General features: G+C 37.2%; 1 protein-coding gene across 1 annotated transcript in view; it reads left to right on the forward strand.

The window, feature by feature from the left end:
* Positions 1–13380: 13380 nt before the first annotated feature.
* The window catches only part of XRCC4 (X-ray repair cross complementing 4), a gene marked incomplete at its 5' end in the record, with an annotated part of 168274 nt that continues 162436 nt past the window's right edge, over positions 13381–19218 (forward strand). Inside the window, one exon of the mRNA XM_084305552.1 lies at positions 13381–13519. Within this exon, the coding sequence (XP_084161678.1) occupies positions 13381–13519 (139 nt within the window). The remainder of the gene's footprint in view (positions 13520–19218) is intronic.

Here is a 19218-nt window from a genome sequence, read left to right on the forward strand (position 1 = left end):
TGGAATTCTGTGAATTGTGTAGGCTGTTGTTTCACAGGAGCTGGCCAGAACCTCAAACAATTGTGAGGAAAGACTATGCCAGTGGTTATGCTGTACTTCGTGTGGGTTAAATGGATGCTGTGTTTATACTCTGGGATGAGTTCAGTTGGATGGGAAGGTAGTGCCTGTGTGAGCCCCGTTGAAGAGGGGAAGCATTTGCCTTTTACTTTCTATACACAACATTTTTGTCTGCTGTCACATAGAGTTTTAGAATGATTGGTTACATGAGGCGGTGGCATTAGAGGCGCATGGGGACACTGAAATTTTAAAAAATGCATTATCATTTGCATTCTGTTGATTTCAAATGCTTACCTGGACTAAAATCAGAATATTTGCTTCATTGTATATATCCCATAAAACAAAGCTTTTGCATTATGTATTATTTACAAAGAAAAAAAAAAGGTAGTTGCATACAACTGATGGATTAGTGTCAGGGTTACTGTGCAACTTAGCAAGGCACTGCAGCTTGTTTAGCAAACTGGTGTTGTGGCGTTGCACAGTTATGCTGTCCCTCTGGCAGAGGTACCTTAGCCCCCCATAGGATATAGACGATCCCAGTGTTACTGCTGCTGGCGTTTCGTCTTGCTAGAAAGTTCTCAGGAATGCTAGATGGCTTCTTGTGGTCTGTTTTGACTAATAGACTTCCATTTTAGTGTGGGCGAGATCATTTGAAATGGTGCATGGCTTCCCAGCATTGTGTGACACGTACTCATCTGTGTGCATTGAACCTCCCAGGGTCACTTACTGTTTGGTCCCAATGCCTGTTTCTGATGTGCTTTTTATCTTTCGGTGCCTCTTGTGGATGAGAAACTTTAATCTCTTGTTGCCTAGTGGAGAATGTGGGCATTTATAGCTCAGGAACCCCAAATGAAAAAGCACCACATGCCCTTGAAGAGTAGGTGGAGTCACAAGGAGTTTAGAGTGAGATTTGCAAGGTCTCAAACCAAGGTTATTTGTCATTAAGGTTAATAGGATGCAGCTGTGATTTCTTCACTCTTATATCTGGCAAAGCAGTTAGTATTCCTTGCTTCTAGTACAGGGAAAATGTAACATAATGTGCGTTCACGTTAAATTATGGTCTAGGCTAGCATCACTAAGTGAAAAAGTTAGAATACAATTTAGAAAGTTACTCTAAAATACTATTTCTAAACACTAAATTAAAATTTCTGCAACAAAAATAGAGCTTGTCTTACTATTCTTCTGTGGTCCATCCACTGACCTGAGCTGCACCCCGTTTCCTAGGTTCAGAAATGGCATCCTTCACCTCCTCCAGGTGTCTTTGTGGGCATTAGTCTTAGGGTGCTAGCCCTACCTCCTGTTAATGAGGCGGAAAGAGGAGAGGTGGTGGAAGGCCCCTGTGAACGTGAAAGTTACTAGTATGGGCATCTGGTATCAGTGTCGTAATGAAGGACTGGTGTCCTCTGAAGTCAAGATAAAATTTAGAAGAGAATTGCTAAGCAAATTGCTGTCATTTCCTAATCTAAGTGTCAAATCTGATCGACTTAAATGGCATATTTTTACAGGAAAAGTTCCAAGTTGAAAAAATACTTTCATTATGTGTGTGCCTAGCCAAGGACCTCTGGTGTTCCTCTCTCCTGAGACATACTAGTAATGCCATAAAAGATTATTTGATTAAGCACCACCAAATTTACAGAGTCTGGAAAATTATTGGAATAATAAGAACCATTCTACACCTGCTTTGCAAACTTTTAGGTGAGTTTTCAGGCTGGCCTTGTGGGTAGGGGTGTCCTCTTACGGAGCAGACAGATAGAGCAGAGATTGTAAAATAAATAAAAAAAGGAGATACTAATCTTATGTGATTTTAAGAGTGCAGAGACTGAGAACATTTGTGTTCTTGATCTAGAGATCAGCCAAATTACTTGCTATCTTGGGATGGAAAAATTAATGCCATTAGAGGAAGAGTGAGGCTATATATCCTATCACAGGCTGCATTTGTTTTTACAGATGAGTCAAGTGATTATGAAAGGGATTGTTTGTTTGCAGGTCTACAAAAGGATCTCAGAGGCCAGCCTTTTCAGCACAGTAGCTGGACAGGAAAGAGCAACCATGGGGCTTTCCAAATGCAGTCAGCTGTGTCAAGCTTATGGTGGAAACTTCACAAAAACCTCAGGAGAGATTTGTGTTGACTGAGCAAATGAGGGAAGCTTAGATAGTAGTTGGAGGCAGCAAACTGTATTGTGTGGGCTTACATTAAATTTCACCAGCTGTGAGACCTAATGCTGGAATTAAGTCAGAGTACAGCACACAGTGGCCATAGGCATCACAGAGGTTGGACAGAAATGTTAATTTCAGTGGAAGGTAGGCATTGTTATGGTAGAGGATAATATTTTTTTATTTATTTTATTTTTTATTTTTTGAAATAAGAGACAAGGAGCTAGCAATCCTGTGTGTGTATCATGGCAATAGGTACTACTTGGTGTACCTTTCATAGCTTCCTGAAGGCACTATCAGAAGGTTTTTTCCTCCTGACTAAATCAGGGAAGTATATAGCTGAAAATGGAGCTTTGCAATTTACAGTCATTCTTGTCTGTGCTAGGGATTTGTTTTATTAACTTTAACTGTCCTAAAAATAGATGTGTTTTCTCTTCTTGAAGGCATTTTTTAGTTTATACTCTAAATTCAATGTTTTGCATTGTCAAGTACCAAAGTAGTATGAACAACTGTATGAAAGGGGAGAAAATACAGTGGGGATACTGTATCTCAAAATGTACTGAAACAATCTGTTGCGGTTGTCAAGAATTAACTCTTCTGTGCAAAGGGCTGGGTTTTCATATGCTAGTGTAAGGACGTGTGTTTAGATATATTGTATTTTTTCACTGTTTCATTTAGGATACTGCTGTGCCATAGCAGTCCTGTTTACCTTTTGCAGTTGGGAACCAGGAAGCCCAGCAATGGAAGGTGAAGTGTGACCCGATGTGCAATGTTTGTATTTTCTGCTTTAATTTTTATTCCCAGTAACTTTTGTCATCATTCTATAAATTTGTTTAATTTTTATGGGAATGCAATACTTATTGTCATAAAACATCAGTTTTGGATCCTAGACACCGATGCACCACATTTGTTTTGTAATAATTTATACATTAAAACCTCAAAACTGTTTACCTGCTGGAATATCAAAGCGCTTTTGTGCTATATTTTCTTAGTAGGTACCTAAGTGCTTTCTCTGTTCAAATCCCAATAGCATTTTTCCACTGGTGTGCCCCTGCTGTGTCCTCATATTAGTCTGCAAATTCTTTTTAACTGCAGTGCAAGCTACCGTTCTGTAGTAGTTGTGAAGGGAAACTAATATTGAAGAGCTGTCTTCCTGAAGTAGACCCCCTGCGCGGCATCAAGTGTTTTGGGTTTAATTTTTAGAGATTTTTTTTTTTTTTTGCCTGCCCAATGTTAAGGAAAAAGACCTCACCATATGAAACTGTCAAGAAAACTACCTAGATAGACAATGAGTAGATATCTCCTAAAAAGCTTCATATTTTTATTCATAGGACTTTAAGCTGACTCTTGTTGTGAAATTCTTTGTGCCTTTGTTCCTTTCTAAATGCAGTTTGTAGATTTAGTGATGACAGAATATGTGCTAATAGGTCTGAGTGATTTTTTTTTTCTTTTTTAGGTCAGAGTCAATGGCCACTGAATTTGCTGTCAGTTTAGTGGAGGTGTCTTTATTTATTTATTTTTAATTTAAAGAAAGCTGTTCATTAGCTCAGACTTCTGAGGTTACAGGACTTGTACGCTGGACACCTTCCTTGCTAATATACTGTCCATTCAGTTCTTAGGAGGGATTGGCGTTTCCCTCCTGTTTTGGTTTGTTCAATGTGCGTCATCACAAAACCTAACCTAACCAGGTGCCATGATTTTCTGTGTTTCTTTACCTCTTTTGAAGGTGCTGTATGGTGGGGGACGGTGTCTGATGCATTAGCAATGTGTTAAATCTCATGAATTGGCATTCAAAGCAGATTAAAGAACCGAAGGTGAACCTGTGCCCATCTGTGGAACCAGCTGAAATTAACGTTCCATATGGATTGATGTCTCTTTGCCTCAACTCTGATTGCTTAACCTAATCTGTCACAAAAGGCGTTCATTTTCAATGCAAAGGAATTACTATGACTGAACAAAGAGGCGCAGAATTGAAATTTAAGTGCATTGAAAGTTCACTGAGAATGTCTTGTGAATTATTTTTATGCGGGGGCCACACGAAGAAAAATGAATTACAATGTTTAAATTAATAAACTGAAGTGGTGTGAGCTCTTTGTTTTCAAGGAGATCAATGTTGCCTATTCCAGTTGATAAATAGAAAATGGAAAGAAAAACATAATAAAGCTCCTGTTAAGTGAAGACAGGGTAACACAGGAATTTTCTTCAAAGAGAATGCCTTAGGAAAGTGTTTAGCAAGATAAAGCAATTTGGAGTCTAGGCCTATTTTTTATTACTAATGTGACAGGGACGTGAAATTAAAATAATCCATCTCTTTGGAAAGTCTTGGGTGTAGAGCTGGGGGGCGAGGAGTATATGTAAGCTTTCATATTTATACCTGAAGTGGCTACATTTGGTCAAACTTGTTTTTCTTGGTTCCTGGCTCAATTTTTCCAAGCTCTTCAGAAAGCCCACTCAGATATAGAAATATATGCATCAATATGTGGCTGATGCTGATCTCTTTACTTCATTTATCCTTGAGTGAGATTTGTTATGCTTGCCTGTGGAGAAGTTGTGGATTCAACAGGACTGAATTAATATAACTTTATTTCAAATTAAAAAATAAAATAAAATTGTAAGACCGTTTAGTGATACCAAGTCAAAGATTTACAGAAACACATCAGACTGAGTAAGATCGTAATAGAACGTGTATCTGGGGACAGAAAACAAAGTCTGTAGGACAGATTTGTTTGCTGTGTTGAATATCCTGATAATTCTTAATCCAAGAGAAGGCAGTGTTTTGGGAAACAGATGATACCTCAACCAGTCTACCAGGGTATCCAAACATACATCAAAAAGGCACATGTATCTGAGTTTTTTTGGATAGGCAAAGGGTGGATTAAACATGCTTGTCTTTTTTTTTTTTTTTTTTTTTTTTTTTTCTTTTTGTTCCCTTCAGCTTCAGTGTTCTCAAATGGATAATACTAAGTTACGGAAAACTGCAGAGATGGTTTTGGAAATTGACTAAGATGCCAGGAATTCCTGGCTCTCTGCTGTTGCTGATCATATGCTGTATTACCAGCAGGCTGAAAAGTTGTATATTGTAAGCATGTACAGATTTTTTTTTTCCTTTTTCTATTTTTATCTTCAAAATGTAAAGTTCGTAATGCTTGCTGTTCAGATTATGAGGGAATTGTTACACATATTTATTTTTTTTTTTGAGAAAGCAAATTTTCTTTCTTAATAAATTGTGATCCCTTGAAAACTGTAACCTTAGGCTAAATAGGTATGGCGTCATGCCACCATTGGCTATAGCAGGGCCTCAGAGAGCCAGCATGACCTTCTGCCAAGCTAAGAGTCATGAAATATTTTTTCAAGTTGCATCTCCCAGAGGCAACAGAGGTGGGGAGTCTGGGTCTCTTGGGCATGCCTGCTGACTCTCCATCCTACTTGAATCTGGTCTGGTCTTGTTCTTTGATCCTTGCTCAGTTCTGCACATGCTCTTCAGTAACTTAGTACTAAAATTAACTTTTTCACTGGTAAAGTTTTCAATTGTGTGATTAAATTTTATTATCATCATCATATGTGTGGTTTTGTGTTTTTTTTTTTTTTTGTTTGTTTGTTTTTTTTTAATTTATGTGATATCTTGGTAACATTCAGTCAGTATATACTGATTTATTTAAAGAAACTAGGATTTTTCAGATATGAGTTTTGGAAAGTTAGAATTTGACAGTGTGCAAGCCATCAAACCATTCCAAGCACAGGGTTTGGAAGAATTCCTGGAGAAGTGTGAAAAAGAAAGGTTTGTTCTTTTTGGAAATATATCAAGTTACTCCATTATTTGCTAGTACATACTGGTATAGTTTCCCACATGGGTATTTATTTTAATATATTAAGGCCTTTTTTTAAACCTTGTAGCTTAAACTGCCTCCTAATACAGATGCTTACAAGTGAGCTTGGCAAGCCTGGAAGCCTGGAGTTGGTAGTGGGTTAGTCATGAGACTTCAAGGGGATGAAAGACACCAGGGTGGGCTTTGCCTCCAGGCTACAATTAAGATCAAAGCTTGTTAGTAAGATTCCTACTATAAAGGTTGTTGACTGTCTGCTTCCTTCTGTTTCTCCTCATTTTTCAACTGGTGACTGTAGTAAGTAAGTCTGACAAGGGTTGTTCCTTATCGTAGATTCCAGATCTTTTGTGGCAAATCTTGCATATCCTATTGGCCTATGGAGTCTGACAAGCTAAAAAGCTGTTTATTTTATTATTTTTTTTTTTTACAGTTGTACAATGAGTATGTGCATGTTTCCAATACTTCTGTGGCTGCCACAGAACAGTGGGAAACAAGCAGTGCGAATGTTAGCCATGTGAGTTCTGCTTCTGCAGTTGGGTCCTTTGAGGACCAAATACTGATCGCAGCTTTCTTGAAGTCAGTCTCTTGATCAAATGTCATGTAGCACTGCATTTTTAAGATGGGCCATTAACCCGTCTTCCTGAAGTTATTAAGTCATTCAGTTTCTTCTTTAAATCCGGTGCCAATTTTTTATTCATTTCTTTTGTCCGCAAGACAAAGATACATTATTGACAAAATTGTGAACCTCGTGTAACAATGTTAAACAAAGGAACAACTAGAAACAATTTGTGTTACATGTCATGTGAAAATATGTTAGGCCGCTAAAATTTATTAGAAAAAGAGCTCTTTCAAAATTTTTATCTTCTTTGGTCTACAAAGGTATCTCTAAGTTGCAGCTGAAGATTTATTAGTGAACCTTTCTGCAGTGTCAAACAAATATTACGGCCAGGAGAACGGGAGTCTCATTGTGAGACATAATAGGAAGTTTGCCATATTCTTTTTTTTTTTTTTTTTTTTTTTTTTTTTTTATGCTTCTTGGCCCAGACACGTTCCTCTGAAAAGAAAAAAGAGGAAGTCCTTATTAGGTGGATAGTAGATCTTAGATTAACTGAGGTTTTTGTCAGATATTTTAATACTCTTCCTCTTAAAGCATTGGAGCTAATGGAATTTTAAATTAACATGAGAGAAAATCAACTTGTCTGTATTTATGAATATTTCTAGAGACATATTTCATACATTATCTTATTGCCTTCGGCTAGGAAATGTGGTAATAACTAGGTTTAATCTTTAAAGGTAATCTGAGTGTTTTTTTTTTTTTTTTTTTTTTTTTTCTGACTGCTCTAAATCTCAACTAATCCACTTATAAATACAGACAATGTTTCGTGAATAGTACCTGTTCTCTGACTAGGTTAACCATGCACTTTCTCCTGATTATTTCATTCAGATTTGTAGTGTGTGTTGTGGTCAAGCCAATGGAAGAAGGGATCGAATTATAGACTTAATAGCAGTGTGCTGTTTGTGCTGGTCTTCTATTCTGAAGTCAGGGTAGATAGCACCCTATTTTTCTCAACAAGAAAGCACTTAAGTTAATTGCTCCATTAGAAAGATATAGTAGCTCTTTCTGATCTGTAAGTAGCCTTCCATGCATAGCTGCTAAAGTTTGAAACACCTGCAGCCGAAGCAATTTGAAGAAAAGCCATTAGTCTGCATGGAGGAAAAATAAAGTGCTGAAGCTCAAAATATTATCAATGATGCTGTGTTGGAGCAGCCTAAAAGATTTGGCTTTTAGTCTATGCCTAGTGCTATCCAAAACAACATATAAAATTCTTTGTAAACCAATTTTAAAAGTGTCTTGTTTATTCAGATGCAACTGTGTACTCTATTTGTTCGGAGAGTAGGCTCCAGTCAATTGCAAACCAGCCAACAGCTGATTTCTCCTTAGAAAGAAACATTGACTATAGATCATTGGAAGCCAAAGACCGAAGGGACAAAGTGCTTAAGATAAACAGCTCAATCCTCAACTGTTCGAAGGCCTCAATAAAGCCTCTGATTTACTAATTTGGGGTGGTACTCTGCTCTTCCCACCTGCAAGCTTGCCTCAGATCCTTGGCTCTGCCATGGTGAGGTGCTGATATGTAGTGTGACCTACTGTGCCCTTAAGGAGGAAAATACTGGCTTTCTTATGGCCCTAATCAATCAGTTTCTCTGAAGCTTTTCTTTATAGTAATCAAGGGAGGAAAGAAGTACTGACTGCTCTCATTTTATTGAGACATTGAATTGGAAAGAGCCTACACAGACAGTACTGCTGAATCTTGAAAGGCACTCCAAGGTACTTCTCTGTTCTAATTGACTCCTAGGTGCTTTTTAGAGTGCTATTATGTGCACCTGAATTCAGTAATTTAAGTTGATGGATAGCTATAAAAGTAGTCTGTTTTTTATTCCATGGTTTTTGATAAGCTTCACTAGCGACTGGACTGTTGAACAGTGAGAGTGCCAAAATTTAGGTGACTCTTTTAACAGGTTTGAGCATTAATACAATTCATATCTATGTCCCTACCTTTCCTGGCAAAGATGTGAAAGTGAAACTTTAGAGTTTCAGTTCTCCCTCATCCATCTTGGTATTTTGGCTGTCTGTCATACTGAAAAATATCACTTTGGTAGAGGTGTTGGTAAAGTCTGAAAAAGCAGTAGCAGTTTCTGCAAGCGTGTGTGACCAGCTTCCGTGGAAGGCCAGATCCCAGGTTGGGGTGGATTTTTCAGACCCCTTCGTCAGTACATCTGCAGTTACTGTGTCCTGGATGAGTGTCTGGCCCAGAGCATCTCAAACAGCTGTGATATGTTTTGTCGTGTTTATTCTCCAGTTGTTTGTGTAGTACCTTTGAGACAATAGACACAACGGAGGAATACTTTGGCATTCCTTTAAAAATAATAATAATTTAAAAAAAGACTCAAATAGTGTTTTTACTGGGACTGAATTTTCAATGTATAAAGGTAAATTCTTAGGTAAGCACATGTCGGACAGTCTCTTTGAATTTTGCATGAGTAGTGGTTAGGACAATGAATTATCGTATTAAATAACTTTTTAAAAAACATGTCTATATATCACTTTGAAATTACTTTTAGTCTTTAATTATTTCTACAATCGACGTTTAGGGTTTGGAAGATAATGTCTACAGTAACAATGGGAGACATCACCACGTTCAGCCTTGATCCTATAGTAGCCTCCAGTTTGTGTATATACAACATCTTCTCCCATGGAACTGGGTTCTCCCATCTTCTTCTCGATTGTTGGACAAAACAAAGGTAGACTTAGTCAAAGTTCTCAAAGGTGTACTTTCTTTTGCATTCCTTGAGGGTGCTAATTGGCAGCCAAATGTTTACAACATGGTTAACATTTTTTTTTCCTGACTATTAATTTGGGGCCGGGGAATAGAAGAATCTTCTTCATCAAGTCTGCTCATCTTGTGCCCCTCAGCATTCACCCCAAGGGACACCCTGGTACAGAAACTCCAGTAGGGACACGGGCACCCTTTACAATCAAGTCCTTGATCTGTGAAGAGTCACGTGTACTTGACATATTGAAAGCTGAGGGGATGATGAGAAAATATAGTCAGAGGGCAGGTGAAGATGGGAGAGAGATGTCTTAGGAAGAGGGTATTTTAATTGACTTCAGTTCCTGATGTATAGATTGATGTATCTCTCTAAAAGGCATTGAACAAAATGTTTTATGAATCCCATGAATATGTGGTTGACTTCAGGGATCCAAGAAGGATTTTCTAATTCCTTCTCCTGCCACGCTTATTTCAGTAATACTCCACTGTACGTTACTCAGCGTTGCCTTTAGGGTGAGTGAAATGCATGCTTTCAGTTTGTAGTAAGTGAATAAGGAAGGTGCTTTGATTTCCTTTCCACCTCTTTTTTTTTTTCCCTTTCATTAGTAGTAGTTTCTCACTACTGGTTGGTTAGATAAGTCCTTACCTATTTTTTTGCTCACACTTTAGCTGTTTGTGGTTTATTGGTTTACTGCACACTACACCATACACTATGGAGGAGTTATGTTTTTAGGATATTTGGGGAAGAGTTTTTTTTCTTTGCTTTTTTTTTTTTTTTTTTTTTTTTTTTTTTTTTTTACAAACGATTTTTCAAAAATAGGTAGTAAGGTACAGTATTTTTGCTCACAGTGATGTTTGTGTGTGCCATGTTGGTCTGACTAATGTTTATGAACATTTGCTCCTTTTGGAGAGGAGTAAATAACCAGAGTAAACTGCCAAGAAATCCTTGAGCTTCTGGTGATGGGTTTGGAGAGTAGAGTGTTTGGAGATCACAAACAAGACTGATCTCTGCTTTGTAAGGCAGCCTCTAAACATAGCCAATATGCATCTGGGAAGGTTGGTGAGCACAACGGAGGAGATTAAAGCTGGGAGGAAAGGGTAATATTTTTTGTTTTATGCTCGCTTGTCAACTCTACTTTGCACTTTGTTATAAAATGCAGAGCGTTCTTCTGCACTGCATCTCCTCAGGACGTTGGTTTTTACTGAAGTAGTGTTGCACCACAGGTAGACAAATAATGTGGAAGCTTTCTCAGTTCTGCTAATGTGCTTATCCCTTACTCTGGTAACAACTCTCTTAAGAATGATGTCTAACAAAGATCTTAACTTCTAGCTGTTCCACACTGCTCATGTGAAATACTGGCATGTAAAGATGGATGCGTGGGAAGCATACGATTATGATATCATAAGGGTTTTGTTTCAGGCCTTGGAGACCTTGTTAGAGCATCTTCTAAAACAACAAAAATTCTTTTTAATGATCAACTCTTCACTTTTCCTCACAGAGGACTGGCACTTCATCCTCTTTATCATCATATAAATAGCAAATCCATCTCTCTTTGCTTTCTGTTACAGCCTACATTAAAGGGAAAAAAAAAAGCCTCTGGTGCAGGTGGTTTTCACTGAATGCGGCTCTGCTTTGTGATAAGAATCAAATGCAACAAACAAAAACTCCCCGTTAAGCTATATATTTACATTAGTATGTTGTATGTTTTCTCTCTGGGTTGCATGCAACTGTTTCACAGCTTTTAATTAACAAGCAATTCAAGTCTTTTTATAAGGAGTGTCTTTTGGAGAGGGATTTTTATCAAAATATTTTATATGAGGCTCAGTATCATTCCAGAACAAGGAAAAAAAAGGAAAGAGAATCTGGCGGGCAAAGGAGAATACATGTCTGTATGCTTAAATATACTACACACCTTACTTGTGCTTCGTGTCATGTATTCTTTATTGACCCATACTCAGGCAATTGGTGCACTACAAATCTTTAAAATTACTTTCATCCCATAAACAGTAATTCAAGAGGCCTTGTTCCAGGCCTCTGTGCCCCAAATATACCACTTTCTGTTCTTGTTTACAGCTGCACAGATGTACTGTACACTTTCAGAAATGACCGGTGTTCAAACATATTTTTTTTGGACTTAAAAGCAATATTGAAAAATTAAGTAACCCTTTAGTTTCTGGCACTCTTTCTGTGAATATAAACTCTGAGTGTGGCATCTGTAGTAGTATGAATGCTGCTGTTTTATGGACATAAAGTCATCCCTCTTGCTGTTGTTGGAGAGGGTTTATGCTGCTTAGCTATATATGTAAGTGATTTATCTCCTACTCCTACTTTGTCTTTTTAATTCTAAAGTCTTTTGAAATACATTCTAAACTGAAGTTAAACTTAAGTTTTAAGCTGAAAAATGAAGTTAGCTCTTTGTTAAATTAATGATGAAAATGTAATGTGTAGTCCATAGTGCTAGAAATACCTAGTGACTTGTTTAACCAAAATTCATCCTGCAATTTACAGCAGACACTTTACCTGATGATCCTTTCATTGTTTAGAAATGCGATTTGTTAGTCTAAATTGACCTGTACTGTGATATTAGCCATCAGAAGTAGCTAATTTGTTATTGCATTAACCTTGTTGATATTTATAGTAGACATTTATTGTTACAATATAGTAGTTACCTAACTGCTAATGCAGCTTTATGCTTGAAAAACAACTCATAGATTCATGTATTTTGCAGCTTTTGAATTCTGTGCACTGTCTGGACAAGAGAAAGGCATTTCTTAAATGTAACTGAACAGAGGTCAGATACTGCAGGCAACTCAGTTAAAACTGATCCTCCTGACGTGAAAATACCAACTTTTTGGGAGGCTAGTGGTAGTTCATTCTGCATCTTGCATCTAGATTTGCTTCAATATCTGTAAGCCAGGAGCTCCTCACCAGAACTGCTGGAAGAAAAGTGTCCCCTCAGGGCCTGAACTGAGGCTGATCTTGATTACTTACTGCTACATGTCAGATGGAAAACTAGATAGAGCTTTTAATACCGTACACCTGCCTGAGCAGGTGTACTCATTGCAAGTGGTTTAAATGCCTCGGTTACATTTTTCTTACCCTTATCAATACATGCTTTTGTGTGTGTGCATAAGCACATACTTTTTCATTCACTTCCTTCTTTTTTTTTTTTTTTTTTTTTTTTTTTTAGGAAAAAAAAAGCACCATACAATTTAATAGCCCCAAAAAAGCTCTTCAAGTACTGGACAGCATGAAGCATTCTCAATGAAAATACTATGAGTCAACTTTAACTTTAGAATTGGCTGTTTCTTCATTATTCTGTGGAGCAAATTGCCCAATGCAGTTATAAAGACCTTGAGTACCATGGCATTCATTATTGTTAGACTGGGATATATATAAATAGATGTCATTCTTTGGAAGGTATTATGTCAGCTGCAGGTTGTGCAGTTGCTTTGATACTGAGCAAAAAAAATAAAAAATAAAAAAATTAGCATCATAAACTTGTTTCTCTGCGGCATTTGTTTTTGAATATAATTTCTTTAGTTGTTGCTGGCATTTCCTGCAGTAGATGTTTTGCAGCAGAGCTGAGTAGCATTCTTGCAAGTAACAGTCTTTCACCTGCATCGTGATAGTTTTTAATTATATTCCATGTGCTGTGTGTTGGGTGATAGTAAACAGTGAGGTAACATGAGGAAGTGCTTGTGTATGACAGCTTTACATTCCCCAGCTTCCTGACTGACACGCGGTTTCACAACTGGGGACTATTCAGATATATTTGATTGTTGGCACTGCTATTTACATCTTAATTATTTTAATCCAGTTTTCTATTTGGAAATATAATCTTATCTAAAAAACTGAATTTGTGTAGGAAAGTGAAATGCCATTCTAAGAATGCTTGTAAGTCTACCTTTCTTTTTCTTCAAAGCCGGTTACATAAAACTGCTAAGCATCTCTGAAAATATGTTAATGATTATAACAAGATTATTTTATTTCCACAACAGGTGACTGGGAAATGGAGAAAACTTTGAACAGAATTCATCCAGTTTCTGATCCAGAAGCAGTGTATTTTCTACAAGTATCATGGGAAAAAGATTTAGGCACCGGCTTTGGTATAACACTCACTGATGGTGAATGTGCATGGACTGGGACAGGTAATAATGGAAAGAAAAAAGTGTTTTAAATTGTTGCTGTTCTTCATTACTATTTTTAAGTAGTTTTTATACTGTGACCCACAACTTGCAGCAAAAATATTTTATTAATATTACCTATCCTCACTGATGGAGGAGGTAGATTAATGATTTTCTGGGATGTGTTCAGATATCTTCAAAATCTGGAAACTTTGTATGTCTAAAGTAATAGTAATTCATTAGCATATGGCTATGCAGCAGTTTGTTCTTGCTTGATGGTTTTCTTGCTGTGATATTGCAGTACCATATATGTGTGTTCTTCAGATTCTTGAACAATGGTTAATGCAAGTAGTGTTTGCAAATTATAATTCATGAAACATTTAATTGAGTTTTTTTTTAAAGGTTTGATAAGATATTAATAACTAAAGGTAGTTGTACTTGGTGCTCTTGTGAATTTTTGAGAAAAATAGGGGACAGAATTTTTTTTTCCCCCCTAGGGATAAATTAATAGAAAAAAAAATAGCCTGTGGCATTTTTTCCCCACACAGAAATCTGGATAATAAAGTGGGTTTCTTCATATATGCATGTTTGTCTCATTTATGTCTTGTGAAAGAAGAAAAGATTTGTGTGTTCCTTTAGATGTCAGATACTTGGTCCAAAGCACTTCTCTCAGCAGCAGAAATGTTTCAGAGGGAGGAGACAATGATATATTTTACAGTGTAATACAGGCAAAAACATTTGCCTGACTCTTTTTCTAAATTATAAGAACAGATAACTGTGTAGTTCCTTCCTTCCTTTTTGCTGCCCAGAAGTTGTTTCTCCCTGGTACTAACTTAAGCCAAAATTTCAAATAGGGCAGCCATTTTATAGTGTTTTGTCTGTTGTCTTGTGTATTGTAAGAACCTTAATCGTTCAGTAGCTTTCTGTCAAACACAACTTTATTTTCTTTATTTTTTCTTTCAAACCTAGGAAACAAGACTAACTTAAAATGTGTGTGTGCATGTGTAAAATCTGCTCTTTCACATTCCCTTTCCCATTTAGAACATTCTATAAATAATACATAAGCCAAATATATATATTCAAGTACTGGCTCCCTGTAGCCTGATGTGAAAGTTTTTGTTTGTTTGTTTTTTTTGATTTCACAGTCATACATACAAAAAAATACATACGAAGTATGTATTTTCAAAATAATAGAAAATGTGTTAACATTGATAAATATTTAACTGGGTATTCCAGTATTTCTTTTTAAAAGCTTTTGTGGTTGTTCTTGTATCAAGGGAAGTTTTAAAGTTCAAAATAAATACCTTAAAATTCACAAAAAGCTAATACATAAAATCTGTTATTTTTGTAAGTGAAACCTTGTGTTACTTTAGCAGAAAAAAAGTGTAGAAAAAGTATGTAAACAGTTCTAATTTTGTAAATTTCCTGCATCTGGCAGAATTGCTGGATGATAGTTTTCCAGAATGGAGGACCAGTGAAAGCAAGATGACCTCATGCTATTAAAGAAAGGAGAAAGAAAAACAGTTTAGCATTAACGTTGGGTACTCATCCAAAGGAGAGGGCTTTTATTTCTTTTGCAAGAATCTGGTCCATTTATCAGGAATTCATATGAAATTCGTAGTCTTTTTAGTAACTTCATTGGGAATTGAAATTCTTGTGCATCTGCTGCAGAGATCTGTCTCTTCATACTCTCACCATTGCTTTTGATCACTTTTTCTTAGTTATTACATCATGTTTGAGACTGCCTAGATACCAGCTTCAAAATCTGGAAGGAGAAAAAGCAGTGGTCAGAAAATTCTTGCTGGGGGAAATCCCTTTTGGGTTTCTCATGCTGTGGATTATTTTACTTGGCAACATCTACCAGGAAGTGAACGAGAGTTGCTGATGGAGTTGTCTTTTATGTTTTTTGTATATTTAATGTGATGATGAAAAGCTTTGGGAGTCTGATTTCAATAACAAAATAAAGTAAAATCTTGAGGGGAGGAGAAGCACACAAATATGCAGTATGATCTAATATATTCACTCGGTATTGTGTTAAAGAACTGCAGATATGTACATTTATAAATTTCATGTTTTCCTACAGATTGATTTGTTTTTCTGCTAATTTTGTAAGAGAAAGGAATACACAGCATGCAAAAAGAATACAGAGGCAAAGCAAGAGGGAAAAAAAATCCTAGTGCTCAATTATAGTGTACTAGTATGTCTGTTTTTTTGGGCCTTTCTTGTTTTGTCTAATTTTTCTCAGTGTTAATAGAATTGTTCTAGGCAAGAGAACAATTTTTCTTACAGAACAATATGTTCTTATGGAATCCATAAGAATTGTTCTTATGGATTTCCGACTTACTTTTTCTGCCTCTCTTTACCCTCATAATGCAAGGGATACCACGTTTCTGTCTGTGCTATTTCTGCTTTAAGAGAAATATTGATATACTAGCGGCCTTTGCTACCTTAACAATGTCTAGTGTCCTTTAAAAGAAGTAAGCAAGCTAATAAGGAGTAGGAAATGATTGGCTGTAACTTCAGCCAAAACAAATGTTTTGGTGTTAAATGTCTTGCCTTTCTCTCCCACTCTGCCCTTGCTATTTGTAGTGGATTGATAGCCTTACAAGTTAAATGTGGACCAACACTGTAGACTCAATTCTTCACTGTCATGCAGGCTTATTTTTTTTACCTGTTAATAATTGTACTGTATCATTTTTATATGAACATTAAAAAGTGTTGCTTTCAGTTTTGAAAGATGAGATGCAGTAGGCAATTGTAATCTTTTCTAATGGTGTTTCATGCTTAAAATATATTTTTAAAATTTTACAGAATGCTTTCTCTACTTGATCCAGAGAGAGTTTAGACTTGTTCCTGAATTTGAGTATGATTGGCTTGGATTAGAACCAGGTAGGGCAGAACTGATAGGAAGTACAGCGGTGAGGGCAAATTTACTGCTTCAGCTTTGGCTGCCACACGTGTATGTGATGGTACCAAGTCCGGTTCTGAAGTTCCTATCTGTCAGTCTTAATTTGTGAGGATTGATACACAGCTGGTTTTGACTTCCCAGTGGCTTGTCTGTAGATATCTCCATGTTTGCCGTGCTGCATGCTGGCTTCTCTCTTGTTCCTGTCCCCGTATGCCAGCTGCACACATACTTGGTGCACCGGTAGGGAGGCTGTGATGTGGCATTGGAGCTAAACGTTTGCAAAGCAGCATCTCACTCAAAGACCAGTTTGTAGGACAAGTACCAGCTGGTAGAATATGTGGCCCTCTATCTTAGCCCCTCTCTCCTCATGAATCAGGAAGGGATTTCACATTAGAAAAAAAGATGGTTGAGTTGCCCATGCTGTGGGGTTTAAAAATAAATAAATATATATATATATTGTTACCTTTTTTTTCTCTCTTCTGCATCCCCACTACCTTTTCTGTCCTATTCCCTTTCATAAAGCTATTTAACCTTAACTTAGCACAAAGTAAGCTGCAGTCCTGTTCACTCTGTTTGAATTTATCTTGTTAGACTACAGAAACAAATTTGAAAAATATAATGGTAGAATAAGTAATACCATGGTCTTCAAACGATAGTAAGCTAAATATTGAAATCGTTTATAATTTATTATGTGTCTCAGAGTATTTCAGTGCCCAAAAGATGGCCAGTATTAGGCTGTATACAAAAACATCTATGTATGATTGTCTATTACATTTGCTGTAAGAAACAACAAAATATAATTTCTATTTCAGGAAGCGTTATTTTGGGAAGAACATGTATCTTGAATTTACAGATCTCTAGGGATATACAGTTATAATATACCCCACTGCCTCCTAACCTGTTTTTCCTAACCTCTGATATAAATAGTGCAACTTAAAATGTAATGGTGGGAACATCTTCTCTAACTTAGGAATACTCGTTATGAGGTTAATTTATTTCTGATTTATTCTTAATGCATGCCCCACAGTACCCCTGTACTGTTCTTAGTGTATCGTTGGAGATCTGGGAAAACGCCATGTTCAGGCCTTCACTTTATGAGTGTGACAGGTTTGCAATTTTCTCTTAAAAAGAAAAAAGAGGGAGAGAATACTGAACTTCAGGCATTGTGTGGTACCAGTACATGGGGAACTTCGTGGCAAACTTCGGACTGGCGTGGCTGTGGCTTACTTTGCATCTGACTGTTAAAAAGACTGACTTGCTCATATTTATTGAGCCTAATTCCAATATTTATTTATCTGTCTTTTGTTACAAACAGCTCCGAAGCAGTTCAGTTCCCCCTGCATGCTTTTGCTTTCTAGCTTTTGAAGAGTCTAACACGTTTGAATCTGCTTAGGGAAAACTGCCTAAGGTATAGCTGATTTTGATTCTGGTGCTAATTTATCACTTTAACTGAGTGTATCTCCAGGCTTAGATTTTCCACAGATGGGAGTACTTTGTCCTTGTGTCAGCTGTTTATTTCTTTGCAGTGTTGACATTAGTATGCTGTCTTTTGCTACCTGTACCTCCTTTTTCCTATAGCTGTTAGCCTGTGTCTTACAGACTAGTAGACTGGTGCAGTAGTGTCTGACCTGGTAATTAAGGTAATTAGTAAGGTGGTAGTTCTTTTTTTGTGTGCACAAATAGTTGGTGTTTGTGAATAGATGATCTTTCACATTGGTAATGCTGTAGTATATTATAACATGGTATTTAAAAAAGAAAAAAAAAATCTCCTTCCTTGTCTTCCCAACCCCTCTTCCCTCCCACTCCCTGCCCTTTCTACCCCCCACCCCCCCCCCAAAAAAAAAAAAAAGAAAAAAGAAAAGGCCTCAGAAGCTGAGGGTGGCCTTTGTTTGCAGTGATTATTAAATAGTGGTGTTCAGCATCCTGAGAGGAGTAAACAGTAAAAGGCAGGCTTGCGACCCTAAAGTTCAGAAAAGCAGACTTTGACCTGTTTTAGGATCTCTTTAAAAGAATCCTATGGAATATGACTCTGGAGAGGAGAATGTTTCTACACTTCTACTATCTAGTGCTTCTGTCTATGAGCAGCAAAAGGAAAATGAGGGAAAATATCAAGAGCAGTTGTCCTTCAGTTCTGCTCAGCGCTGGGGAGATGTGATGCTGTGACCAGCTTTGGGCTTCCCAGTACAAGAAAAACATTGAACTTACTGAACTGAATCTAGTGAAAGTCCATCGAGACGGCTGAAGGACTAGAGCCTGCGTTAGAGTAGAAATTGAGAGAGCCGGGACTGTGCAGCCTGGAGAAGAAAAGGCTGGGGGATCCTATGTGTACCAGTACCAGATGGCAAGCAATAAAGATGACAGAGTCAGGTTCCTTTCAGTGTTGTCCAGTGACAACATAGGAAGCAATGGGCACAAATCAAAATACCAGGAATTGAAACTTTTCTGCCATAGGGTGGTGACCAAGCACCAGAATAGCTTGCCCAGAGAAGATGAGGAGTGTCAGTCCTTGGAGATACCCAAAATGCAACTGGATGTGGTCCTGAGTAGCTTGTAAAGTCAATCATACATTGAGCAGATTGGACTAGACAATCTCCAGAGGTCACACCTAACTTCAGCCTCTTTATGATTCTGGAACTAAGTTGAAATTACTGAAGATGCAGAATTAAGAAATCCTGAAGCATTTCAGGATATAACTTCACAGCAAATATTTATACCTTTACTCCTCTGCTGTACTTTAGTGATGGATAGATTTGTTAAGTAGTGCTTTCTTTGTAGTATGAGGTTAACTACTCTGTCTAGATGAAAACAGAAGAAA

Source organism: Netta rufina (assembly GCF_964035555.1).
Source record: "Netta rufina genome assembly, chromosome: Z".
NCBI lineage: Eukaryota > Metazoa > Chordata > Aves > Anseriformes > Anatidae > Netta > Netta rufina.